The sequence below is a fragment of the Xyrauchen texanus genome, chromosome 37 (genome assembly GCF_025860055.1).
Source record: "Xyrauchen texanus isolate HMW12.3.18 chromosome 37, RBS_HiC_50CHRs, whole genome shotgun sequence".
NCBI lineage: Eukaryota > Metazoa > Chordata > Actinopteri > Cypriniformes > Catostomidae > Xyrauchen > Xyrauchen texanus.
In genome coordinates, this window is record NC_068312.1 from 23312470 (window position 1) to 23340271 (window position 27802).

The window sequence follows — 27802 nt, forward strand, 5'->3', positions numbered from 1 at the left end:
AACGGGCAGTGTGTAGCTTACGTGACAAGACGACGCATTAATTTTCTTTTTTGTATTCAAAGCGGTAAATGAAGAAGATAGTGTCACGAAAACAGCAAAACACCTCTTGACTTGTGTTGTCTTTATCTCCTCAACTGTCAAGATAAAACCAGATTAGGAGCCACTGCATGCACAAATTCACAAACTTTTTTTTTTTGGATCATCGACTTTACCGAATCACGGACACGCCCAAAAGTTGGAATTCAGAAGTCTAGAGCTATAAAAGCTCTGATGTTTTTATGAGAAGGTTCAGTATTTAAAGCGCGAGCGCTTTGCTCCAAGAGACGTTGAGGAATGTACCGACAACATCGCACCTGCTTCTGAAAAGTCACGAAATTCACGGAGGAAAACATCGATATCGCCATAAGAGGACCACATAAGGTAAAAATACTTATTTTTTATTTAAACCAGTCTTAAGTTAACTATGTCAGAGGTGAGCGTTTTCTGTGTCTCAGAAAGATGGCGGGGTCTTCTTTTTTTAAGGATCTATCCTTTATTTCTTTATATGTTTATACATTTGTCTTGCTGTGGTGGTGACATATTCATGGGTCTACACAATTGTATGCTTTAAATTGAACAATTAATCCAGAAGTTCGTAACCTCACATTTAAAACTACAATACATCACTTCTGTTAAGAAACAGCATTTTAAACGAATGCTCTATTGTCGCGAGAAAAAGATGTAGGCTAATCCATATAATATACACTGTTGTGTAGATTAAGTGATTTTGAGTTTATTCACTAGGATTTCAAAAAAATACAATGACTAACCTAAAAATGAGAAACCGCAGTTTGTCATTTTGTCAGTCACACAAAAAAAGGGAACAAACGAACGTGCTGGATTTGGATTAAATGGACATCATAAATTGCGCTTTAGTATCCATAATTCATATGCGTGACATTCTGGTGTTATGGAGCAACTGGGGGTCTTGGCTCCACAGATTCAACACATACAGTGCAGTATTAATATATATACAGTATATAAGTATGAGAATAAGAATGATATAAGTATTATATATACATTTTATTTACTTTTAATATTTGTAGTATTTTAAAGATTCAAGTATTGCAAAATTATTGCATAATTTGCTAAATTAGCTGCAAAAATAAAGGGCACCTTGTGGAGCACTTGCTTCTGTTTCACACATGACAATGAAAGACTGAGCACAAGCTGGTCCTGAATAAATTATTTAATAAATTACAATAATGACAATTGTGCATTCACCAAAATTCGTTCAGATCCATTTAATGATTCAGTGACCATTTCTGGTAATGCCAGAAGATGGTGAAAAATTTGTGTTTTGTGTGAAATTAGTTAGTTACTGAATCAGCAATCAAAAGGAAATTTTTATCCTTTTAAATTTGTATGTCTTCTCACCTACAAAGAGACTTTAGCAGAGGTTTTAAGCATCATAAGAACAATAATAATAGTCTTGTAATAAGAATGAGTTTCAATAAAATCTGTATGTTTTCATCTATAAAAATAGCATGTCTATTCACTTGAGTAAAATTTTATTTTATGAACACAGCAGATCGATCTTTTTCCTTACAGTTTGTTGACTGCACACCAACATAGAGGTAATCAAAAAAGAGTTGTGGTAATGCCACAAATGCAGTCAATTGAGCTTAACTTGTATTGAACCCGGAATATTCCTTTGACTGTGTAGAAATGTGCTTGTGCTTGTGCTTGTGCGTGTGCGTGTGCGTGTGCGTGTGCGTGTGTGTGTGTGTGTTTTTGTGTTTTCTCCTCCTTTCCCTAAAACCAGTGCCAAAACCCAACATCTAAATGCACTATTACATAAGTTACTATGTAAAGGAAAGGAGACATAAAACAGATCTGATCTTGCCAATGAAACACTGAAACACCAAGGCATTTTTGAATTCAGAATCAGAAGTGAAGGGCTTTGAACAGATGATATCAATTATTTGTTGGTTAGCACTTCATCGGTGCATCAAAATCACAAATCCATGTTTGCAGCTTTCAGACAAAAATCTCTTTGCTGTTGCTGTACGTGACTCTAACACAGACAGCTATGATCCCAATCGGACGTCTACAGAGTTATGATAAACATCTACATGAACATACATAAAGATAACCTTCTCCTGTGCTAATCTCCTTCTTTCCCTCTCACACCTACTATTTCATACAATCCACAGCTCTCTCTCTCTCTAACTCCATCATCTTGCAGTTTGGACATGTAGTACATTCCTAAACAAGCCTCTAGATGTGCTTTGAAAATGAATTTGAACCAGTGACAGCTGGCAGAGCCTGGACTGGTGTTTTTATATGCGTGTACGTTTGTGGAAAAGGATTAAACAAGTTACAATAGCAGTGTTTCCATTCAAGTTGCAAATTCAATTTATGTAAAAAAAATCAGAATGCTGCAAAAACAATGTGTGAAAAAAGCAGCGTTTCCAATAGGAGTTTATTCTGTAAATGTGTTTCCATCATAGTTTATGTGCATTTCTAGTTACTGAATAAAAATGTAGGCTATGCGCCTCATGCAAGTTTATCTTATGCACATTTTGGAGATTTTATTCACAGATTATTTTGTTTCATGGAATATCCTAAAATGCACATACAAAAATGTGTATGGGAACCCAGCCAAGTGTCAAAACTTTTGCCTCCACAAGACACTGACTCCTGACTCCTGAGTCACGAGTTCGAATCCAAGGCTTGCTGAGTGAACCAACCAAATTGGCTCAGTTGATAGGGAGGGTAGAGACACATGAGGTAACCTCCTCATGGTCACTATAAGGTGATTTGCTCTCTGTGGGGGTGTGGTGAGTTTTGTGTGGATGCCACGGAGAATAGCATGAAGCCTCCACACGCACTTTGTGTCCGTGGTAAAGCGCTCAACAAGCCACGTGATAAGAGGTGCGGACTGACTGTCTCAGACTGTCTCAGACGTGGAGGCAACTGAGATTCGTCCTCCACCACCCGGATTGAGTCACTACGCCACCACGAGGACTTACGGTGCATTGGGAATTGGGCATTCCAAATTGGGGAGAAAATTCAAATAAATGCTAATAAAAATATGAAGCGCCTGTTTACACATCTCCGGAAAAGAGAATGAACAGACAAGCAAATACCAACCATGAGGGTACCTGCTGTGCTGGCATCACCCACATATATCATTGGCAAACTGATGATGTCATATACAGGAGCCAAGGATCAATACCTGATGGAAACAGATCTAAAAGGCATAGCAGGCACAGCCCTGGACACTAGGGGCTGGGGAGATCTTCCAAGTTTTAACAATGAGCAGTATGACGGGGCTTTGCAGCAGCTTGGAGTGATTTGCCACCACAAGCATTTCCCAGGCACATGGCATTCTAAGCTCATTTTCACAAGTAGTGGTTTTTATAGTGCCACCACCACTCGACCCCCCACCCCCCAAACTGTAAACTGGTCTCAAACCACATCTTAATCTGCTAACTCTCAAATAAGTCTGCACTGTTGCACAGGGTGGATGAAAATGATTAACAGCACCTATTTATCCAAAAATAAATTTGACACTTAAAGCTCAGCCTTTGCGTGGAATTGATTTGGTGGAAGGTGTGACAGGCTGGGATTTGTCTGGCTTCTACAACGTGATGCTAAATATATGACTGTGTAGTAGTGAGTACTGTAGACTTTTCGGTTTTGTCTGTTGTCTTTCTAAATTTAACTGTCTCCGTTTCTCTTCCTCCTCTTCTTCTATCATTTGTTTCCAAGCTATTTTTGAACTCATCTTTTCTCCATCCTTCCTTTGTCTAAACCAGTGATAAATTTAGCCTCTCTCTATTTTCTTCCTCAGTCCACCTTTTCTTATTTGTTTTCTTTTGTGTGGGTTTGTATAGGTTGCCTGCAAATAGGCCTAACTCTGAGAATTATGGAAACTAGACTACTCCTGTGGGCTTCCTTTGTATTTCAAGTGGCCGGCACTCATCAGTCTGCTCCCAGAGTGCAGCTGGCTTTTAAAGGTGAGTGCAAACTTTATTAATTACCTGACAGTTCATACTCAAGCACTAAATCTGGACGTACAACATGGATGTGCAACGCCAACCCCCACCCCAACCACTGAATCCTGTACATTGTGTTTTGTTTAAAGACTTGCATATTTTACAAGTCTTTAAATGCGCATTTTGTATTAGATTTTAAAGTGTTTTTGAGGACTGAATCAAAACAATTACAGTCATTATCAGTTATGACAAGCTAACTTTCACAAACCTTTTTGACACACAGATACATGCCACCATTGTGTATAACCAGAAGTACAATTGAAAGAAATACTGTATAGTCATGTACTCATGTAACAACACGTGCACTTGCAGCCCTCTAATTCAAATTTTGAGATGGTTTGAAATATGGGTTGCTTAACAGTACACGTGCCCGCCTGATGTAAACAGGAATTAAAAGTGTGAACCAGGAATTATGGTCATCTTACCTTTCAGCCGAATAAGCTGAAGGAGTGCTGAATGTCACTATGCTACATAATTACCCTAAAGATGATAGAGCAGTCCCTCTCTCATCTGTGTGGTATTTTAACCCTGTATATCGTTGTTTAGAAAGTGCTCGATGATGAAAATACAGTAATCCATTATAACATTAGCAAAACTTCTGAATTGTTTGTGTTGTGCCAGCCAACTCTTTCCAGTAGCCACATTTTCCCTAAGACACACCTTGTAGTTTGCTTATTTCTTTGGTTTCTCATTCTTTGCCATTGTACAGTAGCTATGACCTAAATAGAAAGAGGCTCAAAGTTACTATTGTTGTCTTTTTTTATTTCCTGGTAAAATGTTAATGTTTTAGGTCATTCAGCAGTTTTGAAAGGACATTTTAGGATTAATTTACTTTTGCATGCTTGCTGTGTGTAAACAAAGAAGAACAGCATGTGTTAAGGCTTGTGAAAGCTGCTTGAAGAACTCACTCCAGGTTGGACTAAAGCTATGAAATTGAACCTCCTAGAATTTACAAACTCTTGTCTTTTCACCATCTTACAGAGAGAGTTTAACAGATTTGATCATATTTAATTGTACAGATTTCCCCCCAAAATGGGTATGCTCAAAACAGTAGATGTCCTTTTTTTTACGGCGAACTTGACTGCATTAAAGAATTACGCTGTGAATGTTTTATTGAATTATAGAATTATTTTATAGGAGGAATTGGTCACAATGGCATATTTTGTGCTGAGATGTTTGTTTACTGTGCCACATAACTCAAATTTGGCAGTAGTGTTTGATGCCCCAATTGTCAATGACTCATGAGATTTTGTGAATTCAATTGACCTTTCTGTTCTTCACAAATAATCGAATCATGATGTGGGGTGAAAGTGCCTTGAAGGAAATGCATAATAATGTTACCAGGATTCATGAGAAAGAAAAGTTGTTTCCTATATCAATCACTTCATGTTTCATATTTCCAATTGCCCTTGGCTCATATTCCACCTGCTTGTGCCCTGATAAAACCTAATTAAAAAGATGACTGGGCTCAATTATACCCTCGTAGTCATTTGGATCCAACTAGTTATTGTTAGCTTTGTCATTTCTTTCATCACCCACCCCTGTAATTCCATTGAAACTCTGGTTGGCTTTGGCTTTGATCCAGACCATTTCTGCAGTCCCATTTTTCTGAATTGCAATGTATTTTGTCCTGCAGGAACGATCAGCCCTCCACTATCAACTCGACTCTGCATGATTAATCCACTTGTCTTGTTGGCCTCTCTATTTTATGCTGCAATCTGAGATGGATTGTTCATTGTTTGCTACTGGGATGGTCTTTGTTTCGGAGGCGCCTGCAAATGAGGGAAGGTCTTAGTGTAACTCTAGAAAAGTGTTCCCAACTAGAGACTATGAGAACTCTGCAAGAAACTGGCAGAAATAGTGAAAGAGAAATTTGATATTCTACAATGGCTCCAATATTTATAAAAATTATGAATAAGAATTCAAGAAGTCCTCTTATTATAATTCATTAAATCTACTTTGGGAAAAAGTTCTGAATTTTATTTATATATTATATCTAGATGTATATTTATATTTCAATTCAGACCATTATAAAAAAGAAAAACAAAAGAAATAATAATATGTGTGGGGAATATATAATTATATATATATATAATGACTTTCTTTCTGTTCCCCACACAAAGCTATGTTATATGGTTGCACAATTTATTGTGATTACGATTACAGCTCTCACAATTATGTAATCGTGAAAACTGAAGATTACAGCATTCAATTTATTATTTAGAACGTGTTTTTGCAGCGGTTGATTTTCAAACCAATCCCATACGTGTGCGTTGAGCAATGAAATGGCATTGGCCAATCAGAGACGCAGTGAGCCTGCATTACTATCAGTAATGACAACCAGTCCTTATGCGCAAGTTTGGAATTGTCTGGCATCCAGATACTTGCTTTACAGTATTTTTAATCTTTGTATGTGATGGCACACACAAATTTGTGCTAAAGAAACATCACCTGACATTCTAAAAGATGTTATAATTAAGTGCAGACAGGGTCTAAATAAGTGATTTATTGGGTTGTTGAACAGCTATATATTTATTTGAATATATTTGAGAGTTTGAATATTGTTGGGTTGATATTTGTGTACAACTTAAAAACATTATTGTAATAACAGTTGTATTGATTTATCTGCTTGTTTTGGATGTTTTGGACATAGAAAAAATCTTTAATTTCAAAATTCACTGAACATCGTCTTTAATTGCGTCTGCTCAAATAAATGGCTATTTGACCCACAACTGCTGTTGGTCGATTTAAATTTTAACGAATCATACAAAATCACAAACAGGCTGATCTTACTTTTCAAAGTGCAACCACTGTGACAGATTTGTGGCTAAATATTATTTAACAAGGATCTTACGGGAACAAGATCACAATACAGGATTTTAAATGCATTAAGGAAGTTCAGTCTAAATCAGCTGTTCAGGCTGAATATTGAATGTCAAATATTATTATTTACTGTATGTGGACCAATAATTTAAGCAGTAAAGACACATTGCATGTCTGACAGTAGTTTTTATATTTATGACACTTTTTTCAGGCTTTGGAAGTGTCTTAAATGTGAGATGTATACATTAACCTGTTACATGACACACAGGCATATTGACTGAAGTTAAAACTGGTTTTGTCAATAGTTCTGAAAGAACCTACATACATTTATTCACTGTAAACCACAGATATACCTTTATTATATACAGTATTTAATACTTAAAATAAACTGCATCCTATTACCACCTGATGTTCTGAAGAACCCGCAAGCCTGCTTAGTGACAACACATTAATTTCATCTATTAATCATCATTAATAATCACGATTACAATATCAAGGGCAATAATCTACAATTATGATTTTTTCAAATGCTGTCCGTCATTTTGACAGATTAAAAATAAAAGTATATATATTTTTTAAGTGCATCAGTTTTGACTTCACTGTCTCTCTCACACACACTCCAGCTGTGCATGTGTGTCCTGTTGCCTGGTAATATTAAGGTGTGTATTAACGGGCAGAGGCAGACTGGCCATTGGGAGAACTGGGACTTTTCCTGGTGGGCTGGCCTCGAAACGGGGCCTCGATATGACAAAGTGGGCTGCGATATGATGAAGGGGCTGCGTTAACTGAAGGGCACAGTGAAACACATTACCACAACTACACCCCCAACCCCCCACCCGGTCGACAACTTGAGATTGCCAAATTTTGTTCCCAGTCCACCCCTGTTAACAGGCGCTATCACAATCAATGCCTGGTAATATGCATGTCTTTGACCAATTGTGTTCACAATTTGAGAAGAGAGAGTCACTGAATTAGTGACTGCATACATTAGTCATTCCTTTAGTATGTTACTGTATGATTAATGTGTTACTTTATTATAATAAAGCACAAAAAAGTATAATAACAAAATTAAAGTGTGAAGAAAGCGTTCATCGTTTCTAACATTATGTTTAGAGCAGAATTGTCAGTTGTTTCAGAGGAGTACATACATTGTAGCTTCAGAAATGTGTGCGCCTCTCACCTGTGAACATTTATTGTGATATCAAGCACACCATAAAATTTCAATGAAATGTCCTTGCATGTATGCCCATTTTCAAATATTCCAATTGGATGTTTATTTCCTTTAAAAACTGAACGTAAGAAGTAAAATGTAAAAATTTAAGTGCAGGCAGAACTTTCCTTGGTTTCACCTGTCTTGCACTTGGGGAGTTCAAAAAATATATAAGCCTATCCACTGTCATGTTCATGCCATTATAATGGATGCTATGCCCCTCAATGGTACTTATCAAATTAAAACAATATGAAGGATAAAAATGAACCATGATTTCAATTTTACAACTCAGTATGTCAGAGTGACAGAGAAAGATTTTTCAAGCGCAACCTCTCATTGAAATGTAGCACACAAGTCGAATGGACTATGTAACGTAGTTCAATGGAAAGGAGGAGGCGAGAATCGGCTTGGCAATATACATAATAGTTTTAATAATAAATGTAACCAAAAGACAACAACAACACACACGTCGGACATGTCCGTAAACAATCTCTCTCTCGTCGCACCACCGTCTGCCATCTGCCTTTATCCCTCTCGGAGGCTTACTTAGCCTGATAAGGGACCGGGTGTGTATAATCACAACCCGGCCCCGCCCTCCGCCCTGCCACAGACTACTTTTATGATGCTTTTTTGAGCTTTTTGGATAGTACATAAAAAGTATATGGGTTTGGAACACTAGAGGGAGACTTTTTTTGGGGGGTGAGCTATTCATTAAATTTTAGTGTTATGTTTAGTATTTTTGTAATGTGTAGACAGGACTGTTTTTTTTTTATTTTTTTTTATTCATTATTATTCCTTTAGTATTCCCTGTTAAATTCTTTGTACACAACAAGGGCTTCCTAAGAACAATTTCAGCAGGAAATTGTCTTGACTTGACATGACTCAACTTCACACCAGTGTCTTTCACCTGTTATTGTAATGAACCCTGTGCTATGTCCACTTTAGCCCACTTCAGGCTTGCCAGAGGTGGTGTGTCCTGTGTCCTGTTAACAGTAAAGGAAAGAGACGGGAACTCAATTGTACACAAACCTTTTCCCTTTTGCCCTCCCTGTTCCGTCTATATCCAAACATTAGTGGTTATTTTAACACCCTCTTCACAGCATCCTGTAAACACACACACTTAAACATATATGCACTTTTAGAACATTAAAGGCGTCCTCTAAATGTCCACATTTCCTGTACCTAAACAGTTTCAAGGATGTGTAAACATCTGTACAGATGATCAACCAGTGAATTTTCTCAAAGGATGACAAGCTCATTCACAAACTGGTGCTGTTTTAAAGAAAACCAAAATTAATATGTTGTCATTGTCATACAAACTTTAAGACTTTTCTTTTGTGGAATACAAAAGGAGAAATTTGAAGAATTTTCAAACATTTTGTTTGATTTTGTTTTTTTGCTATATAATGAATGTGAATAGTGACTCTAGTTGACATCATGGCGATTGGTTATGAGAAATGCAAGAACCAATGATGTTTTATGTTATTGATAGATGTCATAATTGATTTGGGGACTGTAATCAATAAAATCAATTGATAAACTGAAATTTAAGCATTTAAGCTCTTGTGTTCCACAGAAGAAAAAAAAGTCTTACGGGTTTGGAGTAACCTTAGGGTGAGTATATAATGACAGAATTAAAATTTTTGAACGAACCTCACTCTGCAATGACAAATTGTCTTCCATTTGCTCTAACATTGAGCAATCCTTAGAATGCTTAGAAAGTCCACAGCAATTTTTACCCATGTGTATCAGTGCTTAAAATATACACTCACTGAGCACTTGTGAAACAGCTGTACACCTACTTTATATGCATGCGATTATCTAATCAGCCAATCGTTTGGCAGCAGTGCAGTGCATAAAATCATGCAGATACGTGTCAGGAACTTCAGTTAATGTTCACATCAACCATCAGAATGGGGAAAAAGTGCTGAGTCAACACACCTCAAGATCCATAAGAATTTGTGATGTATCCTTTAGAAACCTAGCTCAAAATAACTTAGGAAGAATGAGATCCAAAGGGCAGGTCAAGGAACAATTAATCATCTACTGATTTGGCATATGAAGGAGATATAGAATGTAATTGTCTAGAGAGGCCATGAAATTCCACTAGAATGAATGAGACGTCCACCAAAGTAAAAATAAAATAAAAAAGAGCTGATGCAGTTTAGATGTGTCAGAGTCTGGTTGCATAGGAGTAGAGGTGAGGGATAATGTGTATATTGAGACACCAGTCTTCTGGATGTGGATTTGGCATCTATTTCTTTTTAAACCTGAAGTGTGCAATTTCTGCACCACAAAGGTCAATAAATAGATTAACAAACAGTGGTTTCTTGAATACTCACAGTGGTGTTTCTTAGTGTTTATACTTTTTGGGAGATCAACCTATAAATGGCTTACTTGTTGTTGTCTCTGCATATTAAGCTGGGATACAAGAAAGCGTTTTAACATAAAATATAAAAAACATAGCTTTTCATAGTCCATCCAAATATTAGATGCTGACATCTTTTTGCCAGGACTCTAATCATCTGATCATAATTCATAACCGACACAATTCTGTGCTGTTAAATTTCAAGCAACATTAAAGGGCATGGTGTTCTTTGAAGTCCTGGGACAACCTACAAGAATGTCTGCATAAACTGTTAATTTTAACTGGACTTCATTTTAATCTTTACCTTTGAGGCTGAATAATTGACCTGCATGTGGAAGTGTTTTTCTATTTGCCAGCACTCAGGAAATGTTTCTGGAACTGTGTTAAGTGCAGTTTGCTCCCAAGAGCCACCAACTCACGCTTCTTGGCTCATTCTTTGCACCTTCAAGGAGAGTTCGCTGAGGAGGGGCTACCCAGAACACAGCTGCTACATGCATTTTATTTGAACAATTTCATCTGAATAAGGAAATGTCCGCAGAGATTTGCTTACCCCCATAACACTGAGAGTGTTTAATCAAAAAGCAGAGGCTTGAACACCCCCCTTTTTGAACTATTTGGAATAACATGCACTGATGAATCATTCTCGATAAGGCCAGAAACATGCATTGAGAAAGTACATTTTGATTTCAGGTTATATTTCAGATTATATTTCCTTTGCTTCTCCTTTGTCATTCATTAGAACTTATGGACACTCGAACAGGGAGACCATTCAGTTTCTCTTTCAACACCAGTGACTACCGGATCTTGCATGTTGATCAGGATCAGGGACGGCTTTACCTGGGCAGCCGCGAGTATCTGGTCTCTCTGGACATGCAAAATATCAACAAAGAGCCTCTCATTGTAAGTGGTGATTAAAAGTATAATTTAACTCAATGGTTAAAATCGGTTCAATTTACAACATAAAATACAAGTCAAGCAAGAAAAAACTGAAGAAAAACTGAAGTGGACGTGAATTCTTCTCTTAACTCATTTTCACATATACAGCCTTTTCCAGAAAATTACCTGCAATTTTAAGTTTAGAGGTCATGTGTGAACATGACCTGTTCGAAAATAACAGTAAATTCATCACTGGCTATTTCCCTGAATAAGAAGTTGTAATATTTATTTATTTATAATAAAAAAAAATGTCTCCCCTTTTCTCCCCAATTTGTAATGCCCAATTCCTGATGAGTTCTAGGTCCCCGTGGTGGTGTAGTGACTGGCGGAGGACAAATTTCAGTTGCCTTCACATTTGAGACCATCAATCCGCGCGTCTTATCACGTGGCTTGTTGAGCCTGTTACCGCAGAGACCTAGCGCGTGTGGAGGCTTCACGCTATTCTCCGCGACATCCACGCACAACTCACCATGCGCCCCAACAAGAGCAAGAACCACATTATAGCGACCATGAGGAGGTTACCCCATGTGACTCTAACCTCCCAGTCCACCGGGCCAATTTGGTTGCTTAGGAGACCTGGCTGGAGTCACTCAGCACGCCCTGGATTCTCATGACTCCAGGGGTGTTAGTCAGCATCTTTACTCGCTGAGCTACCAAGGCCCCCAAGAAGTTGTAATATTACCTGAAAAGTTCAGTTTTGTTACTGTGAGTGAACAGAGTTGTAAGATTAAAGGTTTGAGCAAACTGTATATGAGGTCAGCACTGACGTAAGACAGAGAAAATTCAGTTACGCTGCTGTAAAACAATAAATGTTGTCAGATTGGACAGATAATGAAATTATTCCCTTTACTCTGAATATGTGAAAAATCTTTGATATTTTAGAGCCGACTATAGAGTGAATATAGTGAATGGTCGCAAAATTAAAAAAATAAATAATAAAAAATGGAAACAGTCGTATGTGTGTACAGCAGGTGTGGTATATTTACCAGTAAAAATTAATCCAACAATTTTACTGCAATTTACCAAGTTGAACGTATAGAAGAGGCTATTGTGTGATGGAGGTTTTCTTGGCTCTAGATCCATTGGCCGGCCCCCGCTCAGAGGAAGGGAGAGTGTCAGATGACTGGGAAAGGCAGGCATGTGAGTTTGCATCAGTTCTTTTGATCAAACTGATATAATTATTAGTTATTAAATCACACGTTTTTAGAGTATGTTAATTCTAGATGAAATGATTGTAGATAGGGTGTAAGACTCTTGTTGTGTACAATATAAATCAGAAGCTTGCATGAATGTGTGTGTTTTCAGGGAGAGTGTGCTAATTTTGTGCGTCTGATTGAGCCATGGAACAGGACTCACCTGTACACCTGTGGGACAGGAGCATATAAACCCATCTGCACCTTCATAAACAGAGGCTGGAGAGCTGAGGTACACACATATCATATTAACTTATTCAATGCTCTTTGCATAACTAAAACTGCTGTTCCCACACTGGTGTCCTCAGGACTACCTTTTCAGGCTGGTTCCTGGTTATGTGGACTCCGGAAAGGGAAAATGCTCTTATGATCCAAACCAGGAGAATGTTGCAGCGCTGATAAGTATGCAACAATTCATTACAAAACCATATATTGTATTTTGCATAATTTGCATAATTCCAACTATATCATCACACAATATCTAGTTCTCAATTGTGCTCATTAAAGGAATATTCCGTGTTCAATACATGTTACGCTTAATCGACAGCATTTGTGGCATAAAGTTGATTACCACAAAAATGTCATTTGTCTCACCCCTCCTTTTCTTTAAAAAAAAGTGAAAATCTGGGTTGCTGTGAAACTCTTACAGTGAATGGGGCCAATCCTTAATGTTCCATTAGTATAGCGATAAGACGTAAACAGTGTGTTTGTAAACATGATTTTAGTGTGCTAAAACATTCACTAACCTTTTTGTGTAAAGTTACATCCAATTTTACAACATTGTTACCATGACAATGTAATGTCAACCAACCCTAAAATTACTGTCAAAATTACCTTTTTGGGGGGGGGCATGCCCAATTCCCAATGCGCTCAATGTCCTCATAGTGGCACAGAGGACTCAGTTGCCGCCGCATCTGAGACCGTCAATCCACGCATCTTATCACATGGCTTGTTGAGCATTTTACTGCGGAGACCTAGCGCATGTGGAGGCTCATGCTATTCTCCACAGCATCCACACCCAACTTACCACGTGCCCCACCGAGAGTGAGAACCACATTATAGTGACCACAAGGAGGTTAACCCAACATGATTCTACCCACCCTAGCAACCGTGCCAATTGGTTGCTTAGGATGCTGAATGGAGTCAATCAGCACGCCCTGGATGTAAAAATTACTATTTGAACAACTTTAGAGCTCAAATAATACACACGTTTTAAAAAAAAGATTTAATGCAAGTGCTTTTAAAAAACTATAAATATTTCTGCCTTTTAAACCCTCCAAAAATTGGCCCCATTCACTTCCATTGTAACTGCCTCACTGCAGCCTCAATTTTTGCTCCTTTGTTTTAACAAAAGACGACAGACGAGTCAAAATAATTTTTTGTGGTAATCAACATTATGCCAGAAATTCTGTGAACTGAGCTGAACTTGTATTGAACCCGGAATATCCCTTTAATTCTTGTCTTTACTCACTCTCCTCCATCTAGATGGAAACCTGTATGCAGGAGTGGCTGTAGATTTCATGAGTACTGATCCAGGCATCTTTAGGACCATGGGAAGCCGGCCAGCTGTGAGATCTGAACAGTATGACTCAAAATGGCTCAATGGTAAATAACACTTGCATTCACATTTGGATTGGCAGATGCAAATCTTATTGGCTGAAACTAAATATTTGGTTAAATGTTTTACTTCCTGTTAAATATTTGGATGTACATTATATGCACACTCTGTTTATTTCCCAGAGCCTGTGTTTGTTCACATGAAGCAGATTCCTGACAGCTCAGAGAGGAACGATGACAAAATCTATTTCTTCTTCCGTGAGAAGAGTCTGGATTCTGCCGGAGGAGCGAGTCCAAGTGTTGTGGCCAGAGTGGGCCGTGTGTGCCTGGTGAGAAAAGTCCTGCAGTACATATACTAAAATTGCAGGTGGAAAAGAAGCAGTTCGGTCAGTCAATGAACATTTATTTGTGTTTTGTATCCTGTGCATTCACAGAATGATGAGGGGGGTCATAAGTCTCTGGTGAACAAATGGACGACATTTCTGAAGGCCAGGCTAGTGTGCTCTGTAATGGGAGATGACGGGGTGGAAACCTTCTTTGATGAATTAAGTGAGTGTTATTTTCATTTTATTTTTATTAGCTTGTCCCCTCATTTAAAATTTGGTGGTTTTGCACCGAGCCATGGTTAATTTCTGATCCTGACATGTGCTTAACATCTCAATATGACTAATTTCTGCCCTTCTTTTCTAATCCACTACAGGGGACGTATTTATCCAACCCACTCAAGATGAACGAAACCCTGTGCTATATGCGGTCTTCTCAACTTCTGGGTACAAACCTGCTTTTTCAATCATTTCTTTCCTCAGATGAACAGATAAATAAACAATTGCTGTGCTTTCACTCCCTTTTTGCTCTGCGTGCTTTTTATCCATGTAACAGATTATAGTCATTTTATCTCGTCTCTTACTATTTTAACTTCTCTCTATTTAGTAACTTACTTTTTACTAGGTGGATTTATTGTTTCTGGATCTGGGAGATTTTGCTCCTCAATCTTGTTTTTGTCTCTTAGCTCAGTGTTTAAAGGCTCCGCCGTGTGTGTGTACTCAATGGCTGACATTCGAAACATCTTTAATGGCCCTTTCGCCCATAAACACGGACATAACTACCAATGGACTACATACACAGGAAAGATTCCCTATCCACGGCCTGGAACAGTGAGTCCGGAAAACAAAAAATCATGACTTTTGATCTTAAAAAATGAGATAAGCACGTATAGTAGCATAAGCAAGAATATATATATATATATATATATCTATATCTTTTTTTTTTTTTTTCTCTGTCTCACACATTAGTGTCCAGGAGGCACATTCACACCAGGTCTTCAATCAACAAAAGAGTTCTCAGATGAAGCAGTGAACTTCATTCGTGCACATCCTCTCATGTACCACCCTGTGTATCCCATTCACAAGCGCCCTCTGGTGGTGCGTTCAGGTGTAGACTATCGTTTTACTACTATTGCAGTGGATCAGGTGGATGCAGTGGATGGCCGATATGAGGTTCTCTTCCTGGGAACAGGTGAGTTTAACATCCTCTGACAAAGATATACAAGTTTAATTATTTTTATTCCCTTTGTTCTACGTCTATAAACCCTTTAGTATTCGTGAACATTGCCAGTGTTAGAATGTAATATAGGGTTGCAGATATTTAGCAAACAAGATGTGTAGAGAGTGTTTGACTCCTCTTTTACCTCACAGATCGTGGCACAGTCCAGAAAGTTATAGTCCTGCCCAAGGATCCCACCACAATGGAAGAGCTTACTTTAGAGGAAGTGGAAGTTTTCAGGGTAAATAACGGTTAAAAAAAAACTGGTAACACTTTACAATAAAGTTCCAACTAACAATGAGCAATACTTTTACAGCATTTATGCTTTCCTATTCTTTCACTACAGACTCCTGCTGCTGTCAAAACTATTCAGATATCAGCCAAAAGGGTAAGAGTTATGAAAAAACCTTATATAACAATATACTGTGTGTGTGTGTGTGTGTGTGTGTGTGTGTGTGTGTGAGCGTGTATTTATCACTTTGTGGGGACCAAATGTCCCCATAAGGATAGTAAAACCCGAAATATTTGACCTTGTGGGGACATTTTGTTGGTCCCCATGAGGAAAACAGCTTATAAATCATACTAAATTATGTTTTTTTTAAAATGTAAAAATGCAGAAAGTTTTCTGTGAGGGTTAGGTTTAGGGGTAGGGTTAGGTTTAGGGGATAGAATATAAAGTTTGTACAGTATAAAAACCATTATGTCTATGGAAAGTCCCCATAAAACATGGAAACACAACATGTGTGTGTGTGTGTGTGTGTGTGTGTGTGTGTGTGTGTGTGTGTGTGTGTGTGTGTGTTTATCACTTTGTGGGGACCAAATGTCCCCATAAGGATAGTAAAACCCGAAATGTTTGACCTTGTGGGGACATTTTGTCGGTCCCCATGAGGAAAACAGCTTATAAATCATACTAAATTATGTTTTTTTTAAAATGTAAAAATGCAGAAAGTTTTCTGTGAGGGTTAGGTTTAGGGGTAGGGTTAGGTTTAGGGGATAGAATATAAAGTTTGTACAGTATAAAAACCATTATGTCTATGGAAAGTCCCCATAAAACATGGAAACACAACGTGTGTGTGTGTGTGTGTGTGTGTGTGTGTGTGTGTGTGTGTGTGTGTGTGTGTGTGTGTGTGTGTGTGTGTGTGTGTGTGTGTGTGTGTGTGTGTGTGTGTGTGTGTGTGTGTGTGTGTGTGTACACACACCAATCAGCCACAACATTAAAACCACCTGCTTAATATTGTGTAGGTCCCCCTCGTGCCACCAAAATGGCACCAACCCACATCTCAGTGCATATATTTACATATACATTATCTATCTATTTATCTCTCCGTCCATCTGTCTGTCGTATATTTGCGTATATGTCAATGTGTGTTTATACATATTTAATAGCCTTTGATAATTGTTATTTGTCAAAGTATATTACAAAAATCATAGAATTATGATCTCATCATTATGGCAGTACAACCATTTATTTTTCCTTTTTCTCTATAGCAACAGCTGTACGCATCTTCAGAAACAGGTCTCACCCAGATGTCTCTGCACCGCTGTGGGGTATATGGAATGGCCTGTTCAGACTGCTGCCTGGCCAGAGACCCTTACTGTGCCTGGGATGGAGAAAACTGTTCTGCCTTTACACAAGCCACCAAAAGGTCAGAAACAATTATGTTTTTAAAGTTAAATACTGTGTGTACATACAGTATAGTTTGTGTACTATAAAGATCGAAAAGATATTCTATGCATTTTGAAACACCTTATAAGGCCTGAGATGAATTCAGCAAGAGCTTGTAAGTCCCATTGTTTTAGACAGCAATGTACACTGTCCCTTACATTCAGGAGAAGCAGAAGACAGGATGTAAAACATGGAGACCCTTTGCGTCAGTGCCGGGGCTACAACGCCAAAGGTGACAATAACACACACACACACACACACACACACACACACACACACACACACACAGTACAATTTCTGAATTCATGTAGCTTATATTTGTGTTTGTTTGGTTATGAATGAGAATTCAGCTTAACATCAAAATTGACCCTGTTTACTTTCTGGTCTTATTGTGTGATGGTGCACGATGTTCCAAAGAAAAATAATAATTTTTATCAAAATATAATAACTTGCTCAGTCTTACAAACAACTGTCTTTTTCGGCTGACATCACCAATCCTTTATTTTTCAACGCCTCCCTTTAAAGCACCTGTCATATAAAGACTACTTTTAATGATCCAATAAATTCCTGATGGATAAATTTATCTTTGAATATCCTGTTTAATTTTAAGATATGTCACATTATGTAAGTAAAATAGTTGCAAACACTGTTTCTTGTTGACTTTAACAATGAATATTAATTTATAGTATTAAAATAAGTTAAGTCAAAACAGCATCTGACTGTACTCTTTTGATGTGACTCCTAGTGGAAAGGAGACTGCAAGCGAAAGTGCAATTTGGTGTGGAGGGTAGCAGAACATTTCTGGAATGTTTTCCACGCTCTCCACAGGCCACTATCAAATGGCTCTACCAGAAGGAGGGAAGACGAAAAGTGGTAAGATTGCATGCTTATAGCTGTCTGGACTTTTCTTAAAATGCTGTCTATTTCTATAATCTTTTTCTTTTAGTTTTTTTGTTTTTTTAACACTGGCTTCACTGTCTGTGTTTGCTCAAAGTTGCCACAGTGATTTGACTACATTTCAGTATTATGCCAAGGTATAAATTTTACTAACCTCACAGGTCAAATTAAGTTGCAAGTGACTTTCAAGATACCTATTACATATTGCCATTATTGTAAATGTATTTAAAGACCCCAAGAAATCACTTGACGAGTGCTGTTTTGTTTCCTATTTCCTTGTGGTCTTTTCTGTTGCCTTTTAAGAGTGCATCCTTTTCTAAAAAAAATTTTTTTAAACTTTCATCAGTGTACATAGCTACTTTTAAATGGGTGTCAAAAGGAAAACAATGCTTTTAGGGCGCAACTGGTGATGTTATAATATCTACCAGCAGGGGCTAACTGGGACAGGCTAACCTTAGTGACATCTGCAGACATCTAATGATGTTTTCTCTCTTCACAGCTGAATCGAGAAGGGGAGGTTCTTAGGACTCCACAGGGCATTCTTCTAAAATCTCTCACCAAAGCAGATGCAGGCCTTTATCACTGCCTGGCCACAGAAAATAACTTCAAACACACGCTGGCTCGTGTCTCCCTACGTATCCTGGACCAGAACATCGCAGTAGCCCTCACCACCCTTGATGAAGAGGAGGAGAAGACAACAAGGAGCTATGACAAAGACTCTCAACAGAGCACTGCACCTCCTACGCCAGCTCTCTTGCTTGAACCTGAATTGCGTCTGATTCAGCAGTACTGCCAATCATACTGGGAGCAACTAACGGCTGGTGGGGACTCTCCGCCTTACTTCCCTAAACATATAAGCCGCAGACACATAGAAGCACAGAAGGCTAGTGGAGGGTGAGGACAAGAGGAAATTAAAGTTGTTATCTGTTCATCCCCTTATTCCTATCTGGTGAAAGAGATACCAAAAATATATAATTCGGTCTTTTTATTCACTTTCATATTCATGTTAGGCAGAATGTTACTCTCAGTCAACATTCACTTCGATTGCACCATGAAAGTGAATGGTGACAGAGATTAACATTATGCCTAACATCTCCTGTTGTGTTCCACAAGAGACAAAGGCACATAGGTTTGAAACACCATGAGGGTGAGTACATTTTGACAGAGTTTTCATTTTTGATTCATACATTCACTGTTCATGCATTCACTGATCCATTTTTTGGGATTCTTGTGGGTGGTGATTGGTTCTTTAGACTGAGCGTTTTACAGTTGCCACAGTGATTTGACAACGTTTTAGTATTATGCCAAGGTATAAACTTTTACTAACCTCTCGTCAAATTAAGTTGCGAATGACTTTCAAGATTCGTATTACATATTACTTATTACCATTAATCTAAATGTATTTAAATACCTCATGAAATCGCTTGACGAGACAGTTTTTTTTCTATTTTCAGTGTCATTTCTGTTGCATATCTAAGGGCACAGCCCTTTGAGAAAAAAAATAAAAATAAAATAAAAATAAAAACAATAGCCACTAGGCTTCAGTTTACAAATCAGCATGAATCATGGTTTGCTACTTGCTAATCAGTTTTAGGTGGTATTAGGAGCTAGAGATAATTTGATTGGATGAATATCTGTGTAGTGCAAGTTGAGTTAGCAATATTTTTGGAAAATATTTGGTGAAAGAAAAAATGCTAATTTTCCTTGAAGTTTAATTGATTTCATATTAGTTAAAAACAATTATGTGTATATCTGCCAAAAATGTGTTTTGTTAACTTTTTAAGGAGTACACTAGCATATACAGTAAATGTCTTCAAAGCTAACTGACATAGACTAAAAGCCACAAAGCTTTTGATTTCATGGGGTCTTTAAGGTAAAACAAAACACATTCAACCATTCACCATAAAGCACCTTTAAAGAAGATATTATGTCATAAGCATGGAAAACGTTACATTATTCCGTCGTCTGAAAATTAAGACCTCTACTATTCCTTTGTTAAATCACTTAATCATTGGGCCAGTGCAATTTCTGATGTTCCGCCTTGATTATGGTATTATAATAGTAATGTATGTTTAATAGTGAGATATGTGTGGATTCCATTAATTGCTTGGGTTGATAACGGAACCAAACATTTTGCAAGAGCACTACTTCTCTACATGTATGTGTGACTGTGGCTGATTCTCACATTTGTAAAATCTATTTATTTGAAGTTGTACATATTTTATTGGGATGATCCATGTTGCTAGAGGATACTGAATAAGGGTGGGTGGAATTTTTGCATGATCGACAAAAAAGAATTGTTGTTATATTTATTTCAATGCATTCAGAATGACAGATATGAGACTGACACTGTTTAAGAGATAACAATTGTTTACTGTGCATTTAATATCATGCTTTATGACAGGTTGAGCCATCACCCTAAAAGAAAATGATCATAGGTTCTCTCTGATAATATTGAACACTGGAAATATCTTTATGGAACTAAACTGCGCAATAGTTGTGTCCTTTTTTTTTTTTTTTTTACATAAAACAGTAGAATAGTCCAGTTGTGAAATGTTCTGTCTTGTTCTTAGATGTTGTCAGACAAAAAAATAATAACGAGCAGTAAATTCTGTGCAGTACATTCATTTTTTGATTCACATTAAAATCAGAGTATATTTACATATGGTAAATACATTCTTTACTGGTAGATACTTGATGCTGTAATAGAAATAATCTCCATCATCTAAATAACTAACAAATTAACAAACCTGTTATAAATTGTACACTTTTATTTGCTACTTGTTCCATTCACTGTCTGGCCTAGGGAAGTGTGTACACCAAACGTACCATAAACCTTGCCAAGTGTGCAGTAGTACATTTCAGCAAGCAATCAATAAATCATATATTTCACATTGACTTAAGCAATTTGCTGTTTCTGCTTCGTTTGATAACCTTTTCTATACATCTGTTGTGTAGAATGCACATAGAAAACATGTGAGTCTGAGAACCCTTTAGGCTAGAGAGACCACTCATTGGGTCAGTGTTTATTTACTTCTACAACATGCTAAAGCTGCCCAGGTTTGTGCAATGCTATTTGTTTCTGATAAAACTAGGATTAATCCCACTCTTCATCGTCATCATCATCATCATCATCAAACTCATCTTCTTCTTCTACAAGATATTTTAAAAGGAAAACAAATCATTAACAAAAAAGTGCAATTCTAAATAGGTATACGTAGAAGATACACACAACGGCTAGAATCCAACAAACCACTTTCATTGCCTTTATTTCCTCTATACAATTAAAGTGAATGGCAACTGAGGCTGTTGTTCTGCCTAACGTCTCCTTTTCCATTTTGAGTGAACTTTCTCATTAAATTACAATTATTTTGTAACGAAAAAAAAAAGAAAAACTTTACCTGAGGAGTGGATGACTTTACTCCTCTTCTGCATTGCCATCATGAGAGCTCCAACTATTCCTTCTGTTTCCTGTATGGGTGATGGCGGTTCAGGGCTGGTGGTCACCTGGGAAATAGAAATTATTTAGCTTAGACTGCCTTAGCCTTAAAGGGATAGTTTACATAAACATTTTAAATTAAGTTTTTATTTACTCACCCTCATGTTGTTCCAAAACCATATGACTTTCTTTATATGCAACTCAATCAAAGACTTATGTTAGTATGTTATGTTAAGAATGTTATGCTCAGTCACCCTTTGCTTTTATTGTATGAGAAAAAGATGCACTGAAAGTGAATGGTGACTAAGGCTAACGTCTCCATTTGTGTTTCACGGTAGAGAGACAGTCATATTGGCTTGGAATGATATGAGAGTGAGTAAATTATTTTTGGGCAAACTATCCCTTTTAAGCATACATTGTGTAAATGTTGTCAACAAAAGTAAGCTAATTATAGGGGTCCTTTATTGTACCTTGGACTAAAGGAGTCAACCAGGGGTCAGAAATGCCATCAATATTGACAAAAGCGCAAGTTTTGTGCATCGCTAGTTTAGCGCAAGTTTTGTGCATCGCTAGTTTAGCGCCCGATTCACACAATAAATTATGCAGATCAGGCAACCGCGCAAACGCGGCCATAAAATCATTTAGTGCAATTTGTATGTGCAGTTCTGATCTTGCTGTCCGATTCTGAGTGCAGTATAGCGGAGGATACAGCAGACCACCGCATTTGACACCCTGCGAGGAATGTAGCCTACAGCATCAGTTTGATCCAGATACCTGGATCATCTCTAAAACATGAAGAACGTGCTCTTGACAACAACACGCATTTGGATATTTGCCAGAATATAATAACTCTTCTCCATCATTTGATGATTATTTGATTATTTTGTGCTGAAATGATAGGTTGAAAATGTTCACAAACATCTCTTTTAAATAAAATTAATTTGACTTCCTACTTTAATTTGGCGGTACTAGCGCAACCTAAATTGCGCCAGACAACTTCTACATTGTGTCCAAGTTGCAAAGATAAGAGGCTTGTTTATGCGGGAAGGATTGACAATGACTTCATTTAAAAATGTCCAATTTCAGTACTGATTACGCCTGCTAAAATATATTTGTTTAGTGAAAAAGATGCAGATTTTGCACTGAAATATCACGTGTGAATCTGCCCCATAGTCACCTAATATGGCTATAAATAATTTGCCCTTATAAATTTAAAAAATGCCAGTGAAAATCAATACTAGAATATGTTAATAGAATTGTTCATTTCTGACACTGGAGTCAACGTTTTTGAACAACAACATTTGAGCAAAATTGTTCATTGGCTAGGTACTCACCTTTTTGAGCTTCATCCCTGATTGTATCTGGTTAAGTAATGTATCCCTACCCCCTACCCCACAACTGGATGCTGGAGGGGGAGGATCAGTTTTCCCAGATAGAGGAGAAGGGGTGCTGACAATGTTCATCGGAGGAGGGGCAGCGGGAGGCGGAGGAGGTGGTGGAGGTGGACCACCTGTGCTGGGTTTGGCTGAGGGTGGAGGGGTGAAGCCAGATGAATGCTGGTGATTACTTCGAGGAGGAAACCTGGATTCAGAGGAAAGGGGTGGAGGCACAGAATGAAATAAGTCTTCAGGTGGAGGAGGGAGGAATGATTCACAAGGTGGAGGAGGGAAGAAATCCGATGGGGGAGGCGGGAATAGCATTTCAGATGATGGTGGAGGAGGCAAGCATCCACTATTGTCTCTTGGAGGTGGAGGTAAGTGTCCGCTCCTCGCTCCAGGTGGTAGTGGTGGGGTAGATTTTGCAGCAGGTTGGGGTGGCAAAACACTACCTCGCCTTTCGGTGGATGGAGTTACCGTTCTCCTTCCTTGAACTGGAGTTAAAGACTCTTTGCGTTCTCCTGGAGGTGGTGGCAAGGGTCCGCTCCGACCTCCAGGGGGTGGAGGTAAGGGTCCACTGCGTGCCACTGGGAGTTGAGGTAAGGGCCCATTCCGCCCTACTGGAATGGGTGGCTGGGGCCCTAATGATGCAGATCGTGGGGGAAGAGGACCACTGCGGCCCTCAGGGGCCTGTGGTGAAAGAACTGCTGGTAGAGACCCACTGTGGCCTCTTGGAGGTGTAGGTGGAAGGGAACCACGTGTTGGTGGAAGACCAGAGGATTGAATTTGTCCAGGAACTGGTGGTAGGGGCCCTGTTCGACCTGGAGGGGGAGGAGGTGCTGAGGAGAGCCCAGTAGGCACTTGGGGAAGAGAACCACGATGACCACCAGGGATTGGAGGGCGAGCAGACTCTTAACAATTATAAAGTCACAAAATGAATGTTTGTTTATCAAAATATGAAACAAACTGTACAAATGCTGTCCCAAGACTCACCCTGCTGGTTCATGGCCATTTTTACAGCCTCCATTCCACCTGAACGCTCAATGATATCATTGATCATCTGAGAGGTTTCTGAATCTTTCAAATCTGCTTCGCTGATCCCAGCGCAGGACAGAAGTTTCATCAAGTCAGGGTCCAAACTGTTGGAACTCATGCCAAGGTGACTGACATGCCTAAAGTCATAACATGATGAAATGTACTGTGAGTTTACCAAAAATCTTTTCAGAAAATAATAATTCAGGTTTCTATCAAAAACAAAAGGATAGCTCACCCAAAAATGAAAATTCATAATTTACTCACATGTTGTTCCAAACCAGTACGAGTTCCTCTCTACCGTGAAACAGAAAAAGAGATGTTTAGTAGTTTTTTTGTCTTAGTCACCTTTCACTTTCATTGCATCTTTTTGTCATACAATGAAAGTAAATGGTGACTAAGACAAACAAACTGCTTAACATCTCTTTTTCTGTTCCATGGAAGAGAGAAAGTTATACGGGTTTGGAACAACATATAGGTGAGTAAATGATGACAAAATTTTCATTTTTGGGTGAACAAATCCTTTAACATTTTGCTTTCAAAAAGGCCAATGTGAGACCATTAACCGATGACATCCTAGATCCAGACTCACGTGAATCCGCTGGGTGCTCCGATATCTCCCTTCAACAGTTTTGATCCTTTCTTCTTATTTTTCTTTTCTTTCTTTTCTTTCTCTTTCTTCTCTTTCTTTGATTTGGTAGGAATGATTTGGTTCTGGACAGTAATAGGCACACTTGGAGGCATAGTAGGAGTGATAGAGCCTGTGATTAAAGATACATTACTTGTTGTGATTAATCTGCGTAAATTTGATGCTCTTTTCCATCATTGAAAAGAAAAGGTTGAGTTTGTATAGTTTTCTTAAAGTATATTTTGATGCCTCTGGTTCGTCTGGGTGACAGAGTAAGCACAGGAGTAGTTCTATAATTTGGTCACATGACAACCAAATAATGTACAAACACAATCCGCAAGGTAAAAATTTACATAACTTACCAGTGGGTGGAGGAAGTGGTGGCAAAGCTCCATGATCTAAGAATATTAAAACCAGTTTATTTGATTTGTTAACATACACTTAAAGGAATAGTTCACCCAAAAATGTATATTCTCACATCATTTACTCACCCTCATGCTATCCCAGATGTGTATGACTTTCTTTCTTTAGAAGAACACAAATTAAGATTTTTAGAAGAATTTCTCAGCTCTGTAGGTCCAAGTGATACAATGCCAGTGAATGGGTGCCAAAATGTTGACACTCCAAAAATTACATAAATGCAGAATAAAAGTAATCCATAAGATTCCAGTAGTTAAATCCATACAGGTGAAACTCGAAAAATTAGAATATCGTGCAAAAGTTCATTAATTTCAGTAATTCAACTTAAAAGGTGAAACTAATATATTATATAGACTCATTACAAGCAAAGTAAGATATTTCAAGCCTTTATTTGATATAGTTTTGATGATTATGGCTTATAGCTTATGAAAACCCCAAATTCAGAATCTCAGAAAATTAGAATATTACATGAAATCAATAAAAAAAGGATTTTAAATACAGAAATGTCGGCCCTCTGAAAAGTATAATCATGCATATGTACTCAGTACTTGGTTTGGGCCCCTTTTGCATTAATTACTGCCTCAATGCGGCGTGGCATGGATGCTATCAGCCTGTGGCACTGCTGAGGTGTTATGGAAGACCAAGATGCTTCAATAGCGGCCTTCAGCTCTTCTGCATTGTTTGGTCTCATGTCTCTCATCTTTCTCTTGGTAATGCCCCATAGATTCTCTATGGGGTTCAGGTCAAGCGAGTTTGCTGGCCAATCAAGCACAGTAATACCATGGTCATTGAACCAGGTTTTGGTACTTTTGGCAGTGTGGGCAGGTGCCAAGTCCTGCTGGAAAATGAAGTCAGCATCTCCATAAAGCTTGTCTGCTGAAGGAAGCATGAAGTGCTCTAAAATGTCCCAGTAGACGGCTGCGTTGACTCTGGACTTAATAAAGCACAGTGGACCAACACCAGCCGATGACATGGCTCCCCAAACCAACACAGACTGTGGAAACTTCCCACTGGACTTCAAGCATCTTGGATTGTGTGCTTCTCCATTCTTCCTCCAGACTCTGGGACCTTGGTTTCCAAATGAGATGCAAAATTTGCTCTCATCAGAAAAGAGGACTTTGGACCACTGAGCAACAGACCAGTTCTTTTTTCTTTAGCCCAGGTAAGACGTTTGACATTTGAAGCCCATGTCCAGAACCCGTCTGTGTGTGGTGGCTCTTGATGCAGTAACTCCAGCCTCAGTCCACTCCTTGTGAAGCTCCCCACACATTTGAATGGCCTTTTCCTGACAATCCTCTCCAGGCTACGGTCATCCCTGCTGCTTGTGCACCTTTTTCTTCCACACTTTTCCCTTCCACTTAACTTTCTATTAATGTGCTTTGATACAGCACTTTGAGAACATCCAACTTCTTTTGCAATTACCTTTTGAGGCTTTCCCTCCTTGTGGAGGGTGTCAATGATGGTTTTCTGCACAACTGTCAGGTCAGCAGTCTTCCCCATGATTGTGAATTCAACTGAACCAGACTGAGAGACCATTTAAAGGCTCAGGAACCCTTTGCAGGTGTTTAGCTGATTAGAGTGTGACACTTTGAGCCTACAATACTGAACCTTTTCACAATATTCTAATTTTCTGAGATTCTGAATTTGGGGTTTTCATAAGCTGTAAGCCATAATCATCAAAATTATATCAAATAAAGGCTTGAAATATCTTACTTTGCTTGTAATGAGTCTATATAATATATTAGTTTCACCTTTTAAGTTGAATTACTGAAATTAATGAACTTTTGCACGATATTCTAATTTTTCGAGTTTCACCTGTATATCTGATGTCATATTTTAGGTGTGGGTGAGAAACAGATCAATATTTAAGTACATTTTTGCTTGAAATTCTTCTCCCTACCCATTAGGTTGTGTGTGCAAAAGGAATGTAAATCCTCAAAAAAACAAGAAGAATCATGTGTAAGTTAAATTGGAGATTCAATGATCAGGGAGGAGAATTTATAGTAAAGATGGACTTAAATGTTGATCTGTTTCTCACCCACACATATAAAATTGCTTCTGGGGACTTTGATTTAACCTCTGGAGTCATATGGATTACTTTTATGCTACACTTGTGTGGTTTTTGGAGCTCATTCACTTGCATTGTATGGACCAAAAGAGCTGAAATATTCTTCCAAAAATCTTAATTTGTGATCTGCTGATGAAAGAAAGCCACGCACATCTGGAATGGTATAAGGGTAAATGATGAGAGAATTTTTATTTTTAGGTGAATTATTCGTTTAACCCATTCAAATAACCTGTGAACCTAGAAATCACAGTGATTATTACCTCTAGATACAGATCCTTTTCTATGCTGTTTCTCTGTAAGGGATGAGGGGGAAACATAAAACATCTGGTCTTTACTTTTTAAAACAGCACACTAATATGCATTAGATTTTCTTTATAATCAGTTTCATGAAGTAGTTTGAATTCACAGATAAATATTGGAAACACTAAAACAATATGCAAGAACATATAGTTTTTTAAATACCAAAGCGATTATTTCTCTGGCTGATCTTCTCCTCCACTACAGTGAAAAAAATGTCAGCCTCTGTTAAATCTGCAAAATTTAACCCCACCTGACAGTCCTGGGAACAGATGAGCAGAGGGTTTTATTTCATATATCATAAAAC

The 27802-nt window shown here is 38.1% G+C and overlaps 2 protein-coding genes across 2 annotated transcripts in view; one reads left to right on the forward strand and one right to left on the reverse strand.

Annotated features, from left to right (window-relative positions):
* LOC127630687 (semaphorin-3F-like) lies at nt 1–20765 on the forward strand. Its single transcript, XM_052108341.1, has 18 exons — nt 1–420; nt 3882–4004; nt 11184–11344; nt 12458–12520; nt 12686–12805; nt 12882–12975; nt 14059–14178; nt 14314–14459; nt 14565–14679; nt 14831–14900; nt 15140–15284; nt 15423–15645; nt 15825–15913; nt 16019–16060; nt 17161–17318; nt 17503–17570; nt 18084–18211; nt 18735–20765. Exons 2-18 carry the CDS (start codon nt 3914–3916, stop codon nt 19131–19133), a joined length of 2232 nt encoding a protein of 743 aa, XP_051964301.1. The 5' UTR covers nt 1–420; nt 3882–3913; the 3' UTR covers nt 19134–20765.
* The window catches only part of LOC127630688 (actin nucleation-promoting factor WASL-like), a 12217-nt gene continuing 5002 nt past the window's right edge, over nt 20588–27802 (reverse strand). Inside the window, exons 4-11 of the mRNA XM_052108343.1 lie at nt 27661–27757; nt 27459–27491; nt 25073–25108; nt 24675–24843; nt 24044–24222; nt 23009–23961; nt 21637–21742; nt 20588–21388 (exon numbers count right to left, since the gene is read on the reverse strand). Of these exons, the coding sequence (XP_051964303.1) occupies nt 21333–21388; nt 21637–21742; nt 23009–23961; nt 24044–24222; nt 24675–24843; nt 25073–25108; nt 27459–27491; nt 27661–27757 (1629 nt within the window). The 3' untranslated portion in view covers nt 20588–21332. The remainder of the gene's footprint in view (nt 21389–21636; nt 21743–23008; nt 23962–24043; nt 24223–24674; nt 24844–25072; nt 25109–27458; nt 27492–27660; nt 27758–27802) is intronic.

Bases quoted from the DNA above. Each gene is read 5' to 3' on its own strand.
- LOC127630687 (XM_052108341.1), top strand. From the start codon at position 3,914: ATGGAAACTAGACTACTCCTGTGGGCTTCCTTTGTATTTCAAGTGGCC. The intron at 16,061-17,160 runs GTAAGAGTTATG...TTTTCTCTATAG, and splicing joins TTCAGATATCAGCCAAAAGG to CAACAGCTGTACGCATCTTC. The intron at 18,212-18,734 runs GTAAGATTGCAT...CTCTCTTCACAG, and splicing joins AGGAGGGAAGACGAAAAGTG to CTGAATCGAGAAGGGGAGGT.